Here is a 25,945-nt window from a genome sequence, read left to right as displayed (position 1 = left end):
TGCAACGAATAACTTTTCTGCCATCATATCCGAAATCCGTCTTACGTCTCGTCAGAGCTAACACATTGTTGTTTCACAAAAAATGAAACGAGGAACGACAGAAATCTGAATCGTACAACTCCGTACATTACTCTTCTGTCTGGATATTTTGAAACAGAAATTGTCTAGAACAGCTGATGTTAAAGACAAGCAGCGAATAGTATAAATGAGAGGTGGGTCCCTAGTTGTCTATCTTAATACGTAGTTATCAAGTCATATTTGAGATGAAGACAGTTAAAGTGTCAGTAAAGCATGTCTATAGCTGACAGTAACCATAGAAACTGTCATGAAAACACTTTCTTTGTCAATTCTATCTGTCTATTCTAATTTGCTATTACATATATTTGGTGACTTCTGAATGTTTGCTCCGAATGATGTATCTAATGACCCATAGATTGCATCACGTGGTTACTATAAACCCAAACAAAAATCGTGCAGAGGGAAAATGAAAAACGGAATCGTAGTTCAATATTGGATGAAAAGTACTTTGCACATTTGATTGTTATTTATACTTCACCTTTCAGTGTAATTATGTACTGCTATTACTGTCGTCTATGGCCACTGGCACTGTCGAGGTGGAGATACCGTGAATTTCACAATACTGTTCAGATTTTCTGTTTGATACAACCACTCAAAAACCAATAAGAAACTAGACATGCTACACTTTAAGATAGCAAGATTGAATGAGTACACTTTCTTGTTACATTTTGTCTAAGTGAAATGAACTACACATGCCACTATACATAATCAAATGAACACCACAAATGACATTTTACGCGCCCTTCATCCGGCGTTTGATACGAAGAAAAACATTGGTGCCCGAATGTCTGCATGGAGTTGTAATACATTGAAATGGTTTATTTCAATTAGACCAAATGAAGCAAAAAATGCGATCTTGCTATTGAAGTGCGGTATATGCAATTTCTTGTTGGTTTCTGCATGGTTGTATCAAACAGAAACATGTACGGTATTGTGAAATTCACTGTAGTTTCCTTTTATCCATATAACAGTTGCCAGCTAGGCATCAGGTTTGTGAGAGGTGTAAGATGTATAATACATGTATTACAAACATAGCAATAAGATAACCCTATACATTGTGATTTTACGTTATCGAGTTATGACAAATATTTTCAAGTGTCAGTAAGTGTTTCTGTTGAATGTTATAAACTACATCCATCAGATTACAAACGTAAGCTGTTTTGCAAGTTTGAAACCCTGTGATGTTGACAAATACACTTAAAAGAAAAAGTATGTTAACTTTGACATTTTGAAAAGGTTTGACTATGCTGTTACCAATATGCCTGTCGAAATAAGGTGCCACGAAGACTGCGTATGTGTATACATTTTAAAATTATTTTAGTATTACCAACGCATGCTGTAAGAAGTGTAGTATGTGTCTATAGGTCCTGTAATATAGAGAATGATTATAAACATGACGAAAGGAAACGGCCGGCACTGTCATGTCTTCCTCCGCGTTTCTCATGTTCCGTTTTTTTTTATAAACTGGCCATGTCTATATGTTGGCATGACACGCACTGTAACTAAGTAGTGTCACCGCCTCCTACCAGTCCCTGATTATCGCTCTAAAACAGAAAGCTACGCCCCTTAAATCAAACAGCATCAATGTGTTATCAAAGTTGATAACAAGGGTGAGTTTACTTTAATCCAACAGTTGTACAAACATAGACGGGTGAAAAGATTACTTGGAGCGTAATATAAATCATGTGTCACATATTATTTACTAAAAAAAAATACAACATTTTGAGAGCACCACCTGCAAGAATTTGAGCTTTGCCTGTCTGTTTAATATACAGAGCAAGGAAGTCGTTCAGGATATATCTTCCAATCACATCCTAATATATATGGGGGGGGGGGGGTTCAGGACTTTCATCTAAGGGGTTTGTTTTTTAATGAGCTCGTCCCCTGCTGAAAATGCATAAATTTTCTTGTCATACCCCTCTACACACACACACACACACACACACACACACACACACACATATACACACACATGAATTCTTGTTTTTCATCATACCCCTTCACATATAAATCGCATAATATATACAGGTGGCAATAAAACGAATGACAACTCAAATGACGGAATACGAATGAGAACATTACTCTATGAAAAGGTGGAATGATATCATGTAAATAGAATGTTGAACGACATCTTCTTCTCAACTAAAAACGTGGAGTGACAGCCTCTACTCTATGATACAGGTGGTGAAATGACATCAAACACTAGTTACCTATTTCATAGAATAAATGCAGTCATTCTTTTTTCACACTATAGTGTTTGCTGGGATTCCACTTTTTAAAGAGTAAAGGCTGTCATTCCAATTTAGTAGTAAGAGAGTGCCTTTCAACACTAGCAAAGGGTGTCATTTCACCTTTTCATGGAGTAAAATGTGGTCATTCGGTTTTTTTCATTCTAAAGTGTTCGCTGTCATTCCACCTATATGTGTTATAAACTAGCGGCAGTCATTCCATTTTTTTAGTTGAGGAGAGGGTATAATTCAACACTCTAATTATATATGTAAAGGATGTCCTTCCACCTTTTTCATAGAGTGAGTCAGGTGATAATGGGGAGGGGGACTCCGAACACCGTCAATATTATATCAAGTGTATGGTATTTCGTAGTACCAGATAACGAACTATGGGTTGTTAGATCAAGGTGTAAGTGCTGTCAATCGTTTTCCGTCATTTCACTTGTGATTCGTACGTGTTCGTGTTATAGTGTCACCCGCATAATACAGCTGCTGTAAGCACTAAAGTCAGGTACTAAAGAATAATTATCTGACATCACCAGAGTCAATCGAGCAAATAGACATAGTGGTTCGTTATCTGATGACACCGCGTCAACCCGAACCCTTGTCTCGATACCACAATATACCACTTGTCAGCGAATGTCATATCTCATGCCTCAAATAACTCCAAATCCTCACTCAGACTGACCACAGATTAATTCAAGACAACACCTTGACAAACACCTTGATGAACACAACATACCATAAAAGAAAACCCCAAAATGAGAAAATACTTGCAAAAAATGGTGAAAACACAGATAGTGCCATTGACACTAGTGATAGTAAGAGACAGTAACGTCATTGGAGTAAACTGAGTAATTGTGAGTGACAGTGACAGTGACAGTGACAGTGACAGTACTAGTGACAGTGACGATGACACTGACACTGACAGTTCAGCTAGGTGGAAGTAAATCACTTGACAGAGACGGTGAACCTTTATTCGAACCGGCAGGAACACGTCCGTTTATTGGTCTCAGTCGGAAATACCGCTCTCATGCAAGAGGCCTGCAAGGAACTTCAGGTGCAGCCAACGGGCGGATTTGTGGTTTTCAGTAATTATATGTTGCTTCAGACATAAAAAGGATGTTTTACTAGAATCGCCCCCTCCATAAAAATAAAATTAAAAATTGTTGGGAAGGTGTTTAGCAGTTCTTATGTGCCCTCCCCCTGGCGGTGAAGGTCATCTGCCCTCCCTACCTCCTACTGGGTTTCAATTTGCCCGCCAGCCCACTGCTCACCCCATGATTTACCCACTCCCCGCGACGGAATCGGGGGAGGGTAACATTTTACGCAACAGACAGGCCTGATTTCCCCCCTGTAATTACTGAAAGTTTCTTAGTCTTATTATATGGGCCATTTAAAATGTTGGGTAAAAAACCCAAATTTTAGAAAAGATGACACTTCAAGTGGAGGAGCTAGCTGCCCCTTCCCCTCTGGATGGTAAGTCTGTTTGACTGAAAAACAAAACTATTAAAGCAAAATATCAAATATTATCAAGAAAGCCTAATACCACAAAAGTGAAATTCAAATTCACACATGAATTTAGAAAACTCTACTTTCCATTATATCTCTGTACAGTATATGCCACAATGTCAATTCATATTGAAGTTGAAAACATTAGTTTCCCCCACTGCATGAATTAACATTCTCTAGTCTCTTTTGTTTTGAAAGTACACAACAAACATTCAGAAAAGATAACGTACAATGTATACATGTACCTCTTACAGTATCACGATGCATAATATGATGATATGATCGGACGTACGTAGTTCGTTCTTGCCACCACCCACATTAACATATTAGTACAGGAAACACAGGGTACTCCCAGACTACTTCGAACTCTGTAGGGTTCGAACTATATGAATGACAGGAGAGGGAAGTTGCGATTGCCAAGAGTTGGAACGCGTGCGGCGCGAGATGTGAGCCGAGTGACTTTCGCGGATTCGCCGCTCGGGGCGCACTTTGTGCGCCTTACAAAGGGACGAGGCGAGATGGCGAGATACAGCGCTGACACACTTTGTTGTACCATAGACAATAGAGAGTCTCTCTCTATTGTCTATGGTTGTACTGTGTACACGTTCAAATACACACTTGGTATATGTAACATCTACCATGGCTGACCGAGTTGCATTGGTAAGTATGGCATACCAGTAATTAGGCTGTAGAATAGTTCTTGATATTCAGGTAGCTGTACTCCTTGGTTTGAAACTTGAAAGGAGAGGGTGTACCTTTTAAGTTTTCGACACCGAAAGCAATATATCCGTAGCTAGCTTTAGACCAATCTGATTAAAATCCGATGTAGATGTCAGCTACTCATTCATTGCCTGAATTGACCTTCGTGGTACATGTTTACGTTTTCATCCTGATCGCAGAGGAGGCGATCAGGACGAAAACGTAAACATGGACCACCAGGCAAAATAACGAAGGTAAAAATAAAATAGCAATGAACGATTAGCCGACATCTACATCGGATTTTAATCAGATTTAATAGCTTTAGAGATGACTACCACCATATAACAAACAAACAAACAAACAAACTTAAGAAACCTCCGCCATGAAAACCATACCAAACATACCACTCGTCAAACACACAAGCTAACACCCCCCCCCCTGCAATGGTCACGTCTGGAAATAACCAATAATATCTGGGTTATTTCCAGATGTGACCATTGCGGGGGGGGGGGGGGGGTAGTGTTTGTTTGTTCGTTGGTTTGTTGTCGTTTACTCATGTATGTATCTACTCATTTGTCGGTTTATTTTTTTGTTAATTTGTTTGTTTGTTTACTTGTTTGTTTGTATTTGTAAACAATACTAACTGAGCCTGAGCTCCCTGTGAAGGGACCGGTTAGTTTCTCCAGCCTGTGGGGGGGGGGGGGAATTCTTTTTTAGGATTTAGTATATTTGTTAAACATAACAACATACATTTGTCCAAAAAATTTGTTGATGTACCTTACAGCGTTAACGAATAATTTGCACAATTAAATATTTTTGGTAATTAGGCTATATTTGGTAATTAGGCTATTCAACATAATTTAGTACATATGTTAACAATAAGAAAACACATATGTCCTATCAAGTTTGTTGATGTACCTTACAGTGTTAATGGATAATTTGCATAATTAATGGGGGGGGGGAAGGTCATGTTTTACTTAACAGACCATGTGTGATTTCCTCCGGTCCTCCCCCTTGTAAATACTGAAGGCTCCCTTATATCCATTATCTGTGCAAAAATTGGAGTCTTTTAATACCTTATGTGGTCCATAAATCGTACGGATTTCAATTTGACGTGTAGTTAGAAAATTACTTAGACTGGAGTGTAACCATAGACCCTATGATGTAACAGTGTACCGTGTGCGTACGGCCGGATGGCAAGCCGTTTTACTTTTTATTCGGCCTTTGACGATATCATCAAATAATTTGCTGATGTCATTAAATGAATTGATGATATAAGCAAATAGGTAGATTTGATGATATCATCAAATTGACCCATTTAATGATATCATGAAATGCCTCATTTGGTAATTGTGATATCAGCAAATACCATATTTGGTAATTGTGATATCATGAAATACCATATTTGGTAATTAATTTGTATTTACTTGTTGGGGACAAAGCTATTTTTCCGAAAGTGTGTCTGTCAATAACATTATACAAATGCGCGAAATGCAAACATGGCTGATCACCAAACACCGTCGCGGAGGCTGTCTGGACCTCGCTCCGTGTCGCATTTAATAGCTGCGGCTACTAGTGCTATAAGATCAGGAGATGACTTCACCACACGTAATTTGCTGTCTGCTACAAGGCAAGCAATTCACAGGTCTACAGCAACGGTAGAAAAGGGAAGGGGACTCCATACACCATCAATATTAAATATGTGTATGCCATTGCGTTTACCATGTAACCAACTATGGGTTGTTAGATCAAGTTTGTTAATAAGTGGAAGCATTTTTCCAAGCTGGTTCAAACTTGATTATTTTGTTTGGTAATAATAAATTGGTTTGAAGGTCAGTTTAGCCAAGTGACCGGTTTGTCAAGGTTATTGCCCCCGGTATTAGGGTAGATTAGCAGGGAAGACATTGTCGATATGCCCCCAGGTCAGTAGTTTCTGACCCTTCTTTTAAACCAGGGAAGACATTGGCGATATGCCCCCAGGTCAGTAGTTTCTGACCCTTCTGTTAAGGCATTTCGAAACCGACTGCTAGGGTTTCTTCATCAGTCGCAGTATATGTTATTAAAACATAAGTATTTTCCCATGTTCGCTGGTAGTGTGATTTTCCATCTAGCAGGTTTAAGTCATTCACACACACACACACACACACACACATTTAATCTAATCCAGATACTTTATACCATGCCAGACTCCAGAACCATATTAATGTTCAATGGCCAAAGCCTTTTCGAACATTGTTCTTGAAAGTGTTCAGATTTGATAACTGCATACATAGACATACATAGTACATACATATTGACAGACAGACAGACACACACATACATACATATTTTGCCATGCCTGTAGCACTACTTTTCCCACTTGTGTATAATGTATATGTTTTCTGTCTGACATTTCTGTATATATCTGTTGATTTTTGAAAGTATTTTTGATGTGTATATTTTTTAAGACTTTTAATTGTCTCTCATACTCCCATTGGGTCGTAGAGTAAATAAATTATTATTATTATTATTATTATTATTATTACTACTGAGCCTCAGTTCAGTTATGCTCAACACCACCTTATCCATGTGGCCCCAATCTCATCCTGTAAAACCGTCTGTGGGAGTTTGATAAAAGTTTCTGATATTTAAAGGTAACTGGTGGAAATAAAGGGATTGGCTTTGCCATAGTAAGAGCTTTGTGCAAGGAGTTTGATGGCCATGTCTACCTCACTGCCAGAAATGAAGAAAGAGGGAGAAAGGCAGTGAAAGCTCTTGAAGATGAAGGTTTTCATCCTCATTTTCACCAATTAGACATCACATCTCAAGAAAGCATCAAGAAATGCAGAGACTTTTTAGAAGAGAAATATGGAGGCTTGGACACCCTTGTAAATAATGCAGCCATAGCATACAAGGTAATCATCACTATAGGACTACTGCCCTGTCAACATTAGTTAAACAAAAACATATAAATCTTCTATTTGACATTTTTCAGATATAATCTTGGTCTACATGTTAAATAATTTGGATTAACTTGGGGCATGTAGAAATGTATAGTCTTGTAGTATTCACTTCCTTTAACATCAATAATGAATTTGCAATCCAGACTGAGCATGCTCAGACACAAAGGCCCATGGGATTATCTGTAGTTATCACGGTTATATTATAATGTGGCACTATGAATAGATTAAACCATCTACAATGGTCAAGGTAACCATGACTATATTATTTGTGTTTACTATAATACGAATTTACAAACATTCAATTTAACACAGTGGTTTACAATACTGATTGACTCATATTTATCATCACATTTCTCATGATACAAACATTCAGGTATTCAAAATGCTGGGTTTGCAAGTTTCCTATTTGTGAGTGGCAGAACTGATATACAGTATTCAAGTATATTATAAATAATTAGATAACCTAGTCCAATATACGTAATGTACTAAAAAGTTGACGATTCCCCTATTATGTTATCAACTATGCTAACAACACCAGATTATTTTAATATCAATAAAGACATACATCGATATGAACAATATGTTTGAATAGTTTAATTGATTGAGTATTTGTTTAACAAATATTTTCTCCCGAGACAAAAACCCTTATAAATTTGTCATAATTGTAGTTGTGAAAGGGTTGATGGCCTGCCTTATATAGTTACACATTTAGTGGTGAAAGGGTTGATGGTCAGATATTTGTCGTTTTGTTGTAAGTGAAACAACCATTCAGGTATTTAAGAGCCCTTTGCATTTGCGAGTAGTTTTATTCATTGTTAGATAATTCAATGATTTGTTTTATTCCTCTTACAGATAGACAGTCAAACACCCTTTCCTGAACAAGCCAAGACCACTATTGAATGTAATTTCTTTGGACTGCTCAATACATGTAAAACATTGATTCCATTGCTTAGACCACATAGCAGGTGAATAGTTATGTCAGTCTTTCCCATATTGCATCATTTACTGTCTCACAGAAATAAAACAACAACAATCAAAAACCACAAGATACAAGATCAACTAGTTTTGTAGCGATTGTTTTAATGATAGTTGACAATGCTATGTTTCACTATAGGAAAGATATTTGCGGTCTATTTAAAAAGGATAAGAAAAGAGAATGCATCAGTACTTAATTTAACCTATTCTGTTGGTGCTTTTTTTGAGAATGTATTTTGGAACATGTTTAAGATGGCATACCACATTCCCCCCCCCCTCCCGCACACACAGTGTAGTTCTAAACTGGTACAGTATTACATTTGTACATATTAAAAACTTCAATACTTTACCAGTCTAGTCAAGGCAGTTGTTCAAGCACATATTTCTGTTCTCCCCCAACCGTGTTCATATAAACATGATGACGTCGTCATCGTCGCGTACCCACATGATTTTAGTTTAAACAGACTGGAGGTGGAGTCCTGGTTGGACATTTGCATATCAGTGCAGTCCAATGACGACAGCCTGTCAGTTTGTGATGGAGTACTACTGACATGCATCATTCACGCTTTGCTCACTACAGGGGAGCACCACAATTTAACACCTTTCGTAACTGCCTTGACTGGACTGGTAAAGTAATGAAGTTTTTAATACGTAATACTGTACCAGTTTAGAACTAGACTAACACACACATGAACTGGATGGCCAAATGGCTTGCAGGTACAATTAAAATATCTTTTCTTTTTTTTTCTCAATTCAGAGTTGTACATGTGGCCAGTTCTTCTGGTACAACTGCATTGAAACGTATGAGCTCCGAGTTAGCAAATACATTTAAATCAAAACTGACAGAGTCACAGCTTCTAGCTCTAATGCAACAGTTTGTCAGGTACTGTACATTTAGTCATGGGAAATGACCAATTTATATGTTGATTATGCTTTAAACATTTTGTCAGAAATCTACATCACAAGGTGTACCCTGTAAAACTTGTATCACTACTTACATGCGAGTTAAAATGGGCCATTCTGTTATCTCTACTATATAACTCAAGTTTTGATGGGGATGGTGTTGGCTTCATTCATCTCTTCATGCATGCTTTGATGTCACTATCTAGGGTTTCTTTGTATATTTTCATATAAATGTTGCTGATAACAGATTTTACCTTTTTGTGACATTGATGTAGTGATGCCCAGGCTGGAATACACAAGAAGACAGGCTGGGCTGATACTGCGTATGGTGTATCTAAGCTAGGTGTTATAGCCTTGGCCTCTATTCAGCTTGAACAACTAGAGGGTGATTCCAGGGAAGACATTGTTCTCAATACTGTAAGTTGGTTGGTTTTGTTTGAGCAATTCTCTACCTTGATCATTAACCCTTTAAAGCCTGATACCCTATATATTTAATAATTTAAATAATAGTAATGAAACATGTTATGTACAGCAGGAATACAGCTGTACATATTGTACAAGGGTCACTTTACCCTGTAGTCAGTGAGTTTTCAGAGCCATGGCCAATCAATGACTCCCTAAATTTATGGTTTCTTTAATTTTTGCTATTAGCTTATGACCAAGAGTCAGTTTGATGTATTTGTATGTATGTATGTATGTATGTATGTATGTGTGTGTGTGTGTGTGTGTGTGTGTGTGTGCATGCGCGCGCGAGCACGTATGAATGACTTAAACAATCAATAAGCCAACTAGAATAATACCTTCAAGTACTCAATAAGAAGGTATTTTGGATGTCTACAAATGTAGTTGCCAAGTGTTTGATCAATCACAGTGGTTCAAAACATCAGTTTTAATAAATGGACATCACCTCAAAAAGTGCCGGATCAATATATTAAAAGTGTTACTAGGTATGTCCATGTTTTGGAACCAGGATGTATGGTGAAAGTGTAATGCTAAGATGAGAAATAGTTCAATACGATGTATTTTAATGTCCATATTTTGTTGATTTCAATATTTCAGTGTTGTCCAGGCTATGTGGACACTGATATGACAAGTCACAAAGGAAAGAAAACAATTGATCAAGGAGCTGAGACACCGGTCTATCTAGCATTACTACCACCCAATGTAAAACAACCTCAGGGGGACTTTATTAGAGATAAAACAATTATCAATTGGAGGCAGTAACAATAAAAATATGTCTGCATAAAAATAATTATTGTCATGTGCCACATTGCTGTGTAAATTATAACTGTTCTGTAGCAAACATGATGAATTAATGAGTTGATTAAATAGTAATGAATAGTATTTTTTTTTTAAGTTTTTTGTTTTGTCTATTCACGATATGCCTACCTGTATTGAAGTATGTAATAGATACCATCCAAAGATGCATATTAGCCGAGTGGTAGGCCAATATGACGTCTAGTCTGAGGACAGTTTTCTATTTTGTACCCAAGGGACATTCTGCATAGCATTTCTCATACACCTTTTGCTATAGACTAATCATTGGTGACTTCATACACTGCAAAAATGTTTCTCTTTCAATAAGAGTTCACCCATAGATAACTCACTGCTAGTCTGTTATTTAAGCAATAACCCCCGCCGAAGGCGGGTATACACGAGATTTTGGTACAATTTGCGACATATAGCACAAGCCGAATGGCGAGTGCTATATGGAGCGAATTGTACCAAATTCGAGTGTATACCCGCCTTCGGCGGGGGTTATTGCTATTATATTATATCAAAATATAAGTCTATTTCTTCTAAATGTGATTCTGTGGTTATTTATATGCCTGAAAAGGCGAATTCGTAAGTACAGAAAAAGATCGTCGGTAATAGATCGTCGGGAACGAGCATATTTTGATGAGTGGATACGTTCATGTCGCTCACACACTGCATGAACACAAACCATACACTACATTGCATTGCATTGATAAATTACTTTATTTACATCAATCATATAATGCAACGAGGAGTCCATATACTGCAGTGCAGCATTTGGAAGAGTCCATCTACTGCAGGACAGCCAGTTGAATAATGAGTCCATCTATTGCAGCACAGCATTTTGATAGGTTCAGTGCAGCAGCATTTGATCTTTTATGTGAAATGCTGTATTCCATTACAGCCATAAAAAGGTTGATTTCCTTGTCAAATGACAAGGACTAACTACAACAGTTCTCCATCACAGAAACTACATGGTTGATGTAGAAGATATTCTAGGAATGTTCCCTCTGAAAATAACAAAAACAACATTAACTCATTAATATGCACATAATGACATTTTCATATGCAATAAGTTATACAGGAGGATTTTATCAGTTTGTCTATATGTGTGATGACGGATATAACTCCCAGTTTTATTGACTTGGTCTCTACCTTGCTGGACTTGTATCATATACTTACCATAACTAGGGTGTCATGTTTTAGCTTGTAGTCAATGCCAACCATAAGTTGTAATGTATTGATTGGTAGTCTATACTTACCATGACTAGGTTGTAACTTATTGGCCGGTGCTTCACAATGCCGACATCTTCTAGATGGTAAATCTGTGCACAGTGTTAATGTCAAACAGCACCTTCCTGAACAAACACAACGAGGAATGATTTAGCAGTTGCAGTTGTCCCTTTACATTCTTCTTGAAAACTATTAGTATTTGACTTATGTGTCTGATTTGGGTAAAAATGAGTAGTGGGTATCAGAGATAGGATTGTAGACAGATGAACAGACATACATGGCTCATTCATAATATTATTACATATGTGCCAGAGATTACTTGCACCAGTGCATATGTATAATAGTGGTATTTTCACTGCAGTGCAATACCGAAAACATACCTCCATGCAAATCACATGCAAATGAGGACATAATAGTTCACTACATATGTGCGGCATTGTATGATTTTTATGATTTTTATATATATATGTAATAATAGCAGTAGTATAATATGACACAACTCCATGCCACATGAGTTCCAGTGTGGGTACTTGGGGGTATTTGCACTCATGCTTGCTGAGTTTTCTGCTGCACTTTCACTCACTATGCTCATGAAAGTACGGACATACAGAACACTGCAAGCACTCGTGCAAATACCGTGAGTACGCCACACTTGCACTTGTGCATCATGAGGTTCTGTCATCTTATTGCCTTGTCAGCCTGTGCTCATTGGAGCTACTAACTTCACTTCCATATGGTATTACATTTGTATACTAAATTATAATATACCTAGTGATAATGCTGTGCCATGATTCGCTAGAATCAGTCACGTGATAGGAAAATAGAATGACTATTTCCCTAGGGGAATAGTTCCATCAACTATTACATGGTCACGTGACCACCGCGAGTTCACAGCAGGTCAAAATGGCAGCTTCTGACGATGTCGTCTGCCACCGCGAGTTCACAGCATGAGGTATATTATAAAACACATATTGCCTGGCCTATATTCGGGCTATAGCACCCGTTCATTACCCCCTCGTGACTGTGAGTTACCAGAATCACATGCTATTTCCCCCGGCGCATGTGATTCTGGTAACTCACAGTCCCTCGGGTGATAAACGAGTGCTATAGCCCTCATGGCCAGGCAATATGTGTTCACTATAAAGCTGCTCATTTTTTGTAAACTGAATCATAAATCATAACACTTGTAATTGTGTTGATAATAACAGGTGTTAGAAAAAAGTGAAAAGAAACTCACCGAATGCATGTCCATCGACACAGGAAACCATCTTAACATCACATACAGATAATAGTGACCAAGTTAAGGAGCTTTAATTACAGCAACAAGCAAAAACATTTACTATGATATGTATATATGGTAAGGAAAGGATTAAACATCTATCAACTTACCAGACATAAAATAGTGACACATTAACAATATATTAGTCACTTTAGATATCAAATACAACAGGCCTATGCTGACAAAATATTGCACAAATAACTACACTGTGTGTTTCTTTTTATGTGTGGGCATGTGTGTGTGTGTATGTATGTAAGTACATGTATGTATGTAAGTACATGTATGTATGTAAGTACTTAGGACAATATACGTGCATGTGTGTGTACCTGGGTCTGTATGATGTCTGTGAAAAGGGTTCTGTCATGACAGAGACACTGCCATGTGTCTCTGCATGCATGCATGCATGCCTGAGTGGGAGAATATGTGTCTACATGATGCTCACGATGCATGTCTGAACATATGTAAGTTTTAATACATGTAATATGTGTATGTGGTGAATATGTGCCTGCATGTCCATATAAAGGATATTGCCATGACATATAGGGCACAATTCTCTGGATGGTACCTCAGACAATTTTTCTCCAAGGACATTGTATACAGATGTAATAGTAGCCTTCGATGCTTCACCACAGTGCTGATTTAACCAACTTGCTATTGCTAGAACAATTGTTCTCTCTGTGAATAAATGAACACTAGCTCAAGAACTCCACAGTGTTGATTTCACCAATCTGCTATTGCTAGAACAATCATTCTCTCTGTGAATATGCAAATGTGAATGCATCAACATGCTGGTGTTAACAGCATACATATACAAGTAAATGCTAATGAATGTTGAGACTCTAACCAAATTTATCTAGTGTCCAACGTTTCCACACAGACCTGGTTCTGGTGTGAACTTTTTATTGTAACCATTAAGTGTCCTACCTTCTCTTGATATCTCCATGGTTACTAATACATGCCAATATTGTAAACCATTTATGGTAAGTGTCCTACCTTCATTCGTTATCTCCATAGCTGGTGAGACTTTCCAACAATTCCATTTTTCTAAAATGCTAACGGCATGTTGAATAATCAAACTTTGTTCGGTGGCAGAAATTTGTTGGATCTGGATGTGAACACAAACATATTAGATTAAATATTAAAATATGTAAATCTCAAATAGAATTATCAAATTCTCCTTCCCATCACCACCATCACCACCTCTGGAAAAAAAAAGAAAAAGAAAAAACCCCAAAAAGAACAAACAAAAAATAAAAAACAACAAGCCTTCATAGAAGACATAGACCCCCCCCCCTCCCCCAACTGGTGTATTGTATGGCAAAGATAGTGTGCAAATTTGAATGGTGTCAAATGTCCAAATTGAAGTTGTGTTATAACTCACCAACGAAGTTGTATTCTTCTCAGTCAATGAGACATCTTTTGTCTGTGTGGGTTCCTCTAATTCCATTTTGATAGTCTTGGTAACTGTCATCTGCTTCATTAAGTGTAGTTGCATTTTCATTAGGAATAATTGAATTTTAAGTAAAATTGGTTGTTTTTCAGCCTTCAAAGTATCTTGTATGAAGTCTTGTATTTCTTTATTTATTTCCATCTCTGTTGTCATTTTTTGTCTTATGTATTCCAGTGAATCCAGGTAATTAGTCAACTTTCCTGGAAAGAGATTTAAATCGTTATATTGGGACACATGAAGTGTAAGGACCCATGACATAGTGACCCTTGACATAGTGACCCTTGACATACAGTGACCCATGACATGGTAACCCTTGACATAGTGACCCATGACATAGTGACTCTTGACATATAGTGACCCATGACATACAGTGACCCATGACATAGTGACCCTTGACATAGTGACCCATGACATAGTGACCCTTGACATATAGTGACCCTTGACATACAGTGACCCATGACATACAGTGACCCATGACATAGTGACCCTTGACTACAATGACCCATGACATAGTGACCCATGAGTCACCCTTAACAGTCTCATGATATAGTGATCTATGACAGTGACCCTTGACACAGTGACCAATGACATAATCACCAATGAACACTAACTCATGATATAGTGATCTCTAGCATAGTGACCCTTGACATACAGTAACCCTACGCCTTGACATCAAATGACCCATGACCTCAACGACATTCAATGATCAATATCCAGTGATTTATGACATCAAGTCACTGTGACAAGATTTGTGTGAGATACTTATCCGTACTTCAACAAAATAATTGACAAAACCAAAAGTATATTATGAAGTCCTAAAGTTACAAAAACTTACCTTGAAATGAATACATCTCTTTTACAATATCTTCCTTGTTTTTGAGTTCTACAAAGTTTACTTCAAGTGAATCTTCTCCTGTAGGTGTAGTCCCACTGATAAAACAAGACAAGACAACACATTGCAGGTAATCAGTTGTAGGATGGTCATTGACTACGTTATATGGTTAGTACCAACCTGGCAGTCATTTTTGAAATACTTGTCACAAGAGTGAAATCATTGGAGATAAAAATGTGAGCTAAAATCACAATGCATGAAGCACTTAACAAAATGTTACTAAAACTCAGAAAAAAAGTTAGCAGAATTTTTTGAGTGCGTTGAAAATACTACCAACTTTTGCTGTAAAACACTTGGAAATTACTATTTTCTTCATAGGTGGCTTTATTACTCAAATATGATGGCCTTAACGTCTGGTCCAAATACTGCTCAGAATAGCACTCCAAGTGGCCAAACTGTACAATCTTTTGTCTTTCTGATCACTGAAATATGGCACAGAACCAGGAGTCAGACTTCTCCTTAGTATTATTGGGCACTCAGATATTCCAAAAGACAATAGATTTCAGAGAGATACAAAGTCCTGGGTGTGCATAGAATTAAAGTTCCAAGTGTTAGTGGAAACAAACATTGTATACAATACCTGATTAAAGTCCTTTGTACTGGTGAAGCAATTTCTTGATAAGATGTACTTACCAGGTAACTATGGCAGCATAAACACAATTGGGTGATAATGTAATGGTATGATATTTAACTGGTGATTTCTCATTCAGGGTTAATTTCATTGCTGTAGTCTCTGTTGACATTGCTGTGGAAATAATGAAATAGATTTGGATAATATAGAATGTAATGACCAGTGATGTAAATATTGTTAGCTCAAAGGGTTCATCTGGATTGCAAATTGTAATGGATATCAAATTTATGAAAAACATATTTTAATTTTCAAAAAACTGATATGTGGCAGGAATTGCTCCCAGCAATGGTTTTTAATAAATACATACACAATTAAAGATACACCACACAATTCTATAGATTTTCCATTCAGGTTTGGGACTAAGAAACAGGGCTACACTGCATGCTTGCTATATGTCTGTGGGAAGTGCCAATGCTTTCACATTCAGACCATATTTTTCTTACATCACCTATGCATGGCAATTCATAGCAACTGTGGGGTCTGTCATTGTACACAGGGAATAAATTATTCTGACTACTAAAGTTGTTTTACCAGGGGTACCATTACCCCCTCCCCCCCCCCCCCACAGTTTTTCTGATATGCAAACTAGTGTTGATATCGATTTATGATCAAAGCATCATTTGTGCTAAGTTTATATTTAGTGGATAGTTAAGTAATACTTTATGTCACAAACTTGGCAATAAAAAGTTAAAATCATTATCATGTGGGGAGTATTACAGTCATAATTGACTGCACTTATTTTATGGGGTTACAGATTATATACATGTACTTACTTGAGTTGTCTATTTCCACCACTGTCTTGTTTACTGTTCCATCTGTACTACTTGTAAGTATCAAGTTATGTCTAAATGATAAACCTACAAATGAATACAAAGTATGTTTTCCATTACAATCAATTTTCAGAGAACTATACACACTGGTTGACAGACAATCTTTGTATTTGTCACGACAAAATGATTGTGGTATTAAATGTGATGTCATCATGTTTTCCCATGAACCCTTGCAGGATATCCCTGACATGACAGTGAAGTGATATTGGTATACACTTGCTATGTCTACCTACTGTTATAGACATTGGGTGAACTGATGCTGGTATACACTTCTACCTACCTGTTATAGACATTGGGTGAACTGATGCTGGTATACACTTCTACCTACCTGTTATAGACATTGGGTGAACTGATGCTGGTATACACTTCTACCTACCTGTTATAGACATTGGGTGAACTGATGCTGGTATACACTTCTACCTACCTGTTATAGACATTGGGTGAACTGATGCTGGTATATACTTCTACCTACCTGTTATAGACATTGGGTGAACTGATGCTGGTATATACTTCTACCTACCTGTTATAGACATTGGGTGAACTTATGCTGGTATATACTTCTACCTACCTGTTATAGACATTGGGTGAACTGATGCTGGTATACACTTGTTCAGTATAATAATATTATTGTCAACAATTTTCAACATAAATGCCATCAGATAACAACCTTTGGTCACTGACATGATGTAGATATGTTCATCCACCTGCAACAAAATAACAGAACAGAGCAAAGTTAATGACCTTTTGTGAACCTCATTTCCCACATTTAGGTATTTTGCTTTATTCACCTACAGAAGACGTTACAATTTGTTTGTCTGGAAAGATACTTATAGTGATGTCAATATTTATTTTCAAATATCTCAATATCTTTTGAATGGTTTATGTTATTAAAAATAGAAGGGAATCTGTCTTTGTTCTTTGATAAGTTATTGTGATGTTTATGAACATAGATATTGAATGCCATGGTATAACAGTTTTATATCTAATAATACAGTGTTACAAACCCAGGTGTCAGGTAAGGTGTTGTAGAGATCGAGTGAACTATTGGCTATGAAGGGATATTCTCACGATGTTACGCAAGCTCAATAAATGGATGTATATTCACTCTAAGAATGTAAAATATAATATTTCACACTATGCTGTATTGATGGATGTATTCACTCTAAGAATGTAAAATATAATATTTCACTCTATACTGTATTGATGGATGTATTCACTCTAAGAATGTAAAATATAATATTTCACACTATACTATATTGATGGATGTATTCACTCTAAGAATGTAAAATATAATATTTCACACTATGCTGAATATGTTTTGTTTTTTACTTTGAGAAGGGTATCTAATTATATACTTCAGTCAAAACAGAGTTCAAAGTCCCCTTTATTTGAACTAAAACACCAGACCACTATAAGTGTACTGTAATAATGTCTTATTTTGATTTGAATATTTTTAAGTTATTTGACTAACCTGATATTGCATGGCTATCATGTCAGGTAATAATAAATCCTTGTCTGGGCACACCATTAGTGAACTTCTACTGGTGACTTCATTATCAACATTGAGATACCAAACACACACTTGTCCAGAAGCATCGCCAACAGCTAGTAGCCCTGTCAATTTAAGGACAATGAGAAATTACCAACACAATATGTCATGCTGGCATTTTATGACATATAAATAAATATACCATAATCCAGTTCCTGAGGTTCCGGCCATTTTACACATAATTGTCACAAGGTCTGATGGTTGGCTGTGGTCATTCTTATACCAACCATTCTGATCAGGTGATTGACATTCTTATATGGACCACTATGGTGTGATGTTTGGCTGTGCTTTGATGATTGGCTGTGGTTATTCTTATACTTACCATTCTGATCTGATGATCTGATGATTGGCCTTGGCCATCCTTATAATCACCAATCTGATCTGATGATTGGCTGTGGTCACTCGTATACTAACTATTCTGATCTGATGATTGGCTGTGGTCATTCTTATACTCACCATTCTGATCTGATGATTGGCTGAAGTCTTTCTTATATTGACCACTGTGGTGTGATGGTTGACCATGGTCATTTTTGCGACACCAAGATATTGTTGATGGGGAGTCAAAATCAGATTTGATAACTCTATGAACACTGACACATCCCCTAATGAGAGAGAAAGGCAATATGATGATGAGAGGTTTGATACCAGAGTTCACATCAAAAACAGCAGTATCATTACTTTTCATTATGCGAGATGTTCTTCTCTTTAATTAATACATAACATTATACCATTATGATTCAAAACATCTGATAACATAGCCCTTACTAACACAATTGTCACTGGGGAAAAAATCACAATTACTCACACACTAGCTATCATATAACTTACCATGGTGAAGTGGAGAGATTAAGTCAAACTTGACTAGCTACCATATTACTTATCATGGTGCAGTGAAGGGATAAGAAATTCAAACTTAACTGGCTATCATATCATTTTACTTACTCGGACACAACTGGAGTTATAAATTTCCAAACAACTATATGTCCACTCTTCATAAGAGTAAATAGTAGTACAAAGTTTGTAGTGTGTTTTTCCAACTTCCTCTTCTTCTTCTCAATATCTACCTCCCTTTCACTTTGCTCTTCTGATTGCAATCTAGTGCAAGTGTAATTAGTTTCTTCAGTGTAAACATCTGACCAGTCCATAGCAACAGTTGCTAGCATATAAAGTCTTTTCTTGTAAGTTGCATACATATACTCGTTGGTCTTTACACCAGGTGTGATTGCATTTACTGTTACTGGAGATATACAGTTCTGGTATTCAAAATTGTCATCTTTAAGTTTCTGATTCAATAACTTAGATAGATCAGCAACCTGCAATGATAATGAATGGAGGAGGGGGTTGCAGTAAGGCAAACCTGTAAAAACCTGTAACACCCAGGTGTCAAATGATTCTACTGTGTGTCACATTAATTTATACCATTAATATGAAAAACTTCTGTCAGGAAAAAAAATGCTCTGTTCGTGAACAAGTGTCGTCATCGCGACCATGACTAGATGACATTGACAGTCCAGACACATGCTTATTATTGCCAGAGAGGGCGCTTTTCAACAAAATATTAAGGGCAGGTGCAAATAAAAATATTGTTCTATTTTGATGTCGGAGCTGAAAATTTGAGTTGGCTGGGGAATGAGAAACAGAAAAAAATAGGGTCACTCTTATTTTACACTTCCTCAGGTGACTCAAAACATTTAAATAACCAGCAAAGTAACACCAATTGTGGTATAAATGCAAGTGTAATATGTATACCATTGTGATAGTAGTACATAGAGGGGTGCAGTATGTATACCATTGTGATAGTTGTATATGTATATACAGGTACGTAGTATGTTTACCCACAGAATTCCAACTTCTATGGTTTACCATTGTGATGGTATACACAGATGTACATAGTATGTAAATGAACATGTCCTTACCTCATCCCATTGTAGACCTCTACCATGTTTGTAAATCATTAAATGGTGGTCCAAAGTGAGGTAACTTATGACACTTCTGAAAAATACAAGAACCAAGTCTGGGAGTAAACACAACAGAATTTACAGACATTACAGTGAATATAGTCTGTACCTGCCAAGGTGTTAACACTACAAAGTTTGCAGTGAATTATTATAAGTCTGTGTCTGTCTAGATGTTAACACTACAAAGTTTACAGTGAACTAAGTACTAGTATGTACCTGCCAAGATGATCACACTCTAACGGTGACCATTTCACCATTTTCATCCCCGTGGAGACTTCATCACTTCTAATGTCTGGTGTCAAGGTAGGGTCTGTCATCAGATTAGTTAAGGCTTCTGAAACACAATAAGTTATCCAAGAATAGTAAGCTTATGGAACATCTGAAGGAGGACCATTTTTAATCATTATAATCTGTTTTCCTGTTTCAACATAAAACTATCTTTGCCCGTCTTCCACGTAAGTGATAACACAGCCCAGGTGGAAATCAGTTGTTGTTTTTTGTTTCTTGGTAATCCTGTTTTTTAATACAGTTTACTACTACTAGGGTGACACTACAGCAGTTCAAGTAATGGTTATAGAGAAACTTACTCACTTGCAAGTAAATGTATCTTTGCACATTACAATGTAACACATGAACATTGTTGGTGCACCTAAGTCTTTGTACATGTGACAGATTTCAGACTGTGGTTTACAATCAATTATATTCAATCTGCATCTTTCTTTTTAAAAATAACAAGTCTTCTGTGTTCATGGACAGACAGGAGACATGGGTCATTGTTATATAGCCCCCTCTGGGCTCTGTTGAGGGAGCTAATAAATACTATATGTGTGCAACACTAAGGGACCACATGAAAGAGTAGAAGTTTATAACATGGCAAAAAATACATAGCATATTTGTACGGCTATCATGTGTTTATAGTTGAGTACTGTTAACAGCAGTGCAGGTATGAAACCATGGAAACAATTCAATGTTTCTTACCACATGGTTGGAAATCAATCTGCTTCAACACTTTATCTTCAGAGATATCAATATCAAAGTCCAGTCTGCTTTTTGGGGACGCAATCACTGATTTAGCAAATGTAAATGACTTGCTTGTATCTTGGGGAGAACACTGCAGGTCCTAAAATGTGAAGTGTTTTTTTTTTTCAAAACAGAAAGAGTTATCAACAATAACTGCACAGTAACATTTACATCGTCATACATCACTAGATCTGTGCCACCAATCAATGGTATAATAAAACAATATAAGGCAAAGGCTACATTGCATGGCTACCTTTGTAACATACACCATTATTTGGATGTTGCTATGGCTGTGGTCTTGTTGCTGGGCATATTGTACATTTCTTTTCTGAACATTTTCTAACTAGAGACTGAAAGCAACACCGCAACCAAAATATCAAAATAACTGTAAATCTTCACAATCACTGTGGTTTTTTTTTAACTTGATGTGCAAGTCACCCACAGACAGACGTCTACAGCATAACTGAACTAACTCTGACATATCTCTACATCATAATTTACTCTGACATATCTCTACAATAGACTACATCATAACTTACTCTGACATACATCTCTACATCATAACTTAACTCTGACATATCTCTACATCATAACTTAACTCTGGCATATCGGAAGCAACGCCTGCATCTTCCAGGCTAGTGTCACCAACACATATGACACACTACTATAGTCCAGCTTGCAGACGGTGCACGCGTTCGGAGAAACAAGGGACGACTTATTATTATGCAAGCAGTATAAATGCATAGGCACACTCGTCGTAATGCTCGTCACTACACCAGAACTATTTTTGCCTCACTGTCAGGTATGTTGACATTTTGGAAGAAAAATATATGAAATTTCCCTACCATTATGTACACGCATCTATCTGTAGCCACAGCTATTTTGTGTTCTGGTGACCAACAAAGCACTTCTGAACCACAAATTGCATGAGACAGTTGGACGGCATTCGATACTGTGGGGGCAGCCATCTTGAATATCCCGCCACCAGTATATACCATTATATTATAGGTAACACTGCGTCCCTCGGGTTTCAAGTCGATGTCCAGTGAATTATTTCAGGTTCTATTTTAGTGAAATGGCGTGTATGGAACAATTAAAACTTAATACAGATATTTGATTTGTTCTGGATCTTTACGAATTATTATTTTGACACTATTTACAATTAGAGAATAGAAGGAATGGAGTTGTCCCTTTGACACTTGACCCTGCCCTGCCCAATTGTAAGCTCCTCCCACTCACCAACACACCCGCTTTTTTCGTTACGAGTAACTTCCTCAGGTTGGGCCTGGAATGTAGTGTCCAAGTTTCTCCTACTGATATGTTGAGATTACAAGTCTACCATCTGTGAATATTATAGTTATTTACATCAGTTTGGAGATAATGGCCAAAACTGTTGCTTATTTGTGGATTGGCATCATTTGTATGACCCTGATTTCAGGTAAGTCAACATTTTGGTTAAAGAACTAACGTTACTTCATTTACTTTTTGAAAGTGGCAAGAAACTCGTGTAAGTTCGGTTGACACAAGCTACTACTGAGTACTGTACTAGTGGTACGGGTCTGCTACTTTGCTTACACTGGTAATGACACACGAAGCAAAAAATGTGAATTTTGCTAGCCCATAAACCAAAAAAAAATTAGGTGTTAAAATGTGGATTAGTGCACGAATTCTCTCTTTCGAAAATCAACTTTCATGTTCCTTGATTGTAATTCACGACACACAATATGTAATTTTACTGTTAGCCACCACACACACGATAGTACGAGAAACTTTCATTACACATCAGCGCTCAAGTGGAAAACTTCAAAGGTGTGAGTGACAAAATGTTATGCATTTCATAAATTACCGAACGTGGGTAACCGGGTGTGTAAAGGCTATAGTGTTGAGGTACCATTTCGGATAATTCTCAATTATAAAGCGTAAAACATGAAACTTTCAATTATCAATTTATTCGTCAAAAACTACATGTTACGTTAAATAACACACTGTTACGGTTTCTATAAATTGTAAACTTTATAGTGGAATTTAAACAGTCGTGAACCCCACCCAGGATAAGCGACTTAAAGTTATTGATCTCCTTCGTTTTCTTTTGAAAGAATGTCAGTGCAGTTTTCTTTCTTCTAACTCTATACTATTTATTATGTTCTTTGTGTAGAACATGATTTGAACAATAGGATTAAACAAAAACAACGCAGATAAACAAAAGGTACATTTTCAGATGACTGAAAGTATGGCCAGTCAGCTTTCAATACTATACTTATTATTCACAATAGTATTATCTGTTAGGCAATTTTCTCTATTCCTGTGGGCTTAACCCTCTAACAAAGTACCACATTGTAGCTTTGCCCACCCCACCTCTATTGTAAAGATGTACTGAAATAGTACTATGTAGTGTTATACAAATTCGCCATCCTTGTCGTACCTGTGATTTTCACAATTGATTATGACTTACAGTTCACTCACTTGTACTGGTACTTAGAGGGGCTTTACAAATTTTCTATTTACAATGTAATTTGAAAGAACATGAAAGTTATCAGCTATAGGTTATTAAAGTGAATGCTTATATATCTAGACTTTTGGTTTTATCATGACTATAAAAATGGCAATATTCAAAGGTTCAAGTAGTATTAAAGTCTGTCATTGCCATTTTGTCTAGGAATATTCACATCGCAAAGTGCCATTGTGGGTCATTTCCAGATTAGATGTACTAGTTTCATTCCATGACCCTCAATCTGTGGCATTGTTACACCAGTTTAGCATTACAATGGAAGTCTCTAAGCTTGTGTTCAAACAATGTACATGAATCTTAAAACAGGATAAATTTCATTCCAAGGAAAAATATCTTTGTTCAAATCTAGTTAATGGTAATGTAGTGAGTGGTAATGACAAAGTTAGATAATAGGTGGTGAAGCAGCGATGTTGGAGATGTTGTATACTCCGATAGTAACTGATAACGCTAACCTATTATTCTTGGTATGCATGATGAAGTATACTGTGCAGCAGTAGAAGTTGGTTGTTAAAAAAGTGGTTAGGAGTATCATAGGTATAGCTCTGTAATGCAAAAGTTGAAGAAACCTTGTCCCGAAATCACTGAACAACTCAAAACTAAAACTCAAAGTTGTTCCTTGAAAGTGAAGAACATAATGAAAAAAACGATAGCCTGGCATAGTAAACTTAGATAGCTAAGATGGTCAACTAAAAATGACATCTTTGTTAGGTTTAGATATTGCCTCTATTCCTAGTTTTTACTCTTTGTAGATTGTATGTTACTTTTTAAGATATTCATATCTCTGTGAAATTTGATATTCTATCAGGTAGACACCTTAAATCATTGTATTTACATACTATTTTACATGACTTTTTGTTCTGAAATGACCCAAAACAAAGAAAAAAAAGTCCATATTATAAATGAGGCAACTTGGACACCGTTGATTGAGTATTGTCACATGGAGTTCCTAAGAAAATGACTCAGATATTATCCATGCAGAAGAAAACTCTAAATTAAACAAACTTGTCATGCCTGTTCTACACAATGCAATAGTTGGGTGTAACTTGTTAGTATTACATAATGTTTTTACACATGGTTGGTAGTGAACAAAAGTGGCATACCATTGGCTTTCATAAAAGTTCTATACTATTGTTCAACACTGATTGATTTATCATCAAGGGTATAGTATAGGAACAATGCAATCAAAGGCTTGTATTAGCATTATAGGTTACTGTCAAGTCTTTACATTACACCATAGACAATGGAGGGCACTGTCTATGATTACACCTACGTTTTGTATCTTGTTTTCTCTAAGTCAATGAAAGTGATGCTTGTCTCAATATTAGGCAAGCATATGCCATAGGGCATAGGGCTAATTGTTGAAGACTACATGTACTACTCACTTCCTTGATCATGCAGTGGGTGGTAGGCATGTTACAGCATACAGTTGCAACACTGTCAGGATTCATTGTAGACACAGTTGCAACACTGGTGCAAATGTATTTGAATACCGATCAAAGGTGTATATTGTAGACAGTTGCAGTACTGTTGATCACGGTGTGATTATATATTGTAGCATAGATCTTAGAGTGGATTGCAGACACAATTGCTGTACTATCTGTGCATGTCTATTGACCTGATTATGTGTTGTAGGCATATACCTTGTTTTACAGATCATCTATGTATTACCATAGTGATAGATCTTATGTTAAAGATCATCTACATATATGTATTACCATGGTGATATATCTTTATGTACAGATCATCTACATGCATGTATTACCATGGTGATATATCTTATGTACAGATCATGTACATGCATGTATTACCATGGTGATCATATGTGCAGATCACCTACATGTGTGTATTACCATGGTGACAGATCTGAAAATGGGTACAGGTTATATTACTGATGTACAAAGAGATCACCTTAGGCTTAGTATTAATATGATGATTATGGTCAGAGTGATAGATTGTGTATGGGCCATCAAAGTTTGAAATGCCAATAAATAAAATAGTTT

General features: G+C 36.7%; 2 protein-coding genes across 2 annotated transcripts; one reads left to right on the top strand and one right to left on the bottom strand.

Moving 5' to 3' along the window:
* Nucleotides 1–4,360: 4,360 nt before the first annotated feature.
* Nucleotides 4,361–10,561, top strand: LOC144434300 (carbonyl reductase [NADPH] 3-like). The gene is made up of 6 exons (XM_078122752.1): nucleotides 4,361–4,478; nucleotides 7,151–7,411; nucleotides 8,312–8,424; nucleotides 9,192–9,317; nucleotides 9,613–9,754; nucleotides 10,397–10,561. The coding sequence occupies exons 1-6, from the start codon at nucleotides 4,404–4,406 to the stop codon at nucleotides 10,559–10,561; spliced, it is 882 nt and encodes a 293-aa protein (XP_077978878.1). The 5' UTR covers nucleotides 4,361–4,403.
* A 910-nt stretch (nucleotides 10,562–11,471) lies between these two features.
* On the bottom strand, nucleotides 11,472–22,404 carry LOC144434551 (general transcription factor 3C polypeptide 4-like). The gene is made up of 17 exons (XM_078123018.1): nucleotides 22,282–22,404; nucleotides 21,395–21,536; nucleotides 20,633–20,750; nucleotides 20,375–20,450; nucleotides 19,401–19,771; nucleotides 18,915–19,060; nucleotides 18,381–18,523; nucleotides 17,478–17,613; nucleotides 16,853–16,936; nucleotides 16,082–16,193; nucleotides 15,392–15,486; nucleotides 14,488–14,756; nucleotides 14,100–14,211; nucleotides 13,635–13,781; nucleotides 13,065–13,118; nucleotides 11,857–11,952; nucleotides 11,472–11,604 (listed from the first exon to the last, which is right to left on the bottom strand). Exons 1-17 carry the CDS (start codon nucleotides 22,402–22,404, stop codon nucleotides 11,540–11,542), a joined length of 2,289 nt encoding a protein of 762 aa, XP_077979144.1. The 3' UTR covers nucleotides 11,472–11,539.
* Nucleotides 22,405–25,945: the final 3,541 nt, after the last annotated feature.

The sequence above is a fragment of the Glandiceps talaboti genome, chromosome 4, assembly GCF_964340395.1.
Source record: "Glandiceps talaboti chromosome 4, keGlaTala1.1, whole genome shotgun sequence".
Taxonomy (NCBI): Eukaryota; Metazoa; Hemichordata; class Enteropneusta; family Spengelidae; genus Glandiceps; species Glandiceps talaboti.
Note: the sequence above shows the minus strand (reverse complement) of the source record. Positions and strands in the feature narration are given on the sequence as shown.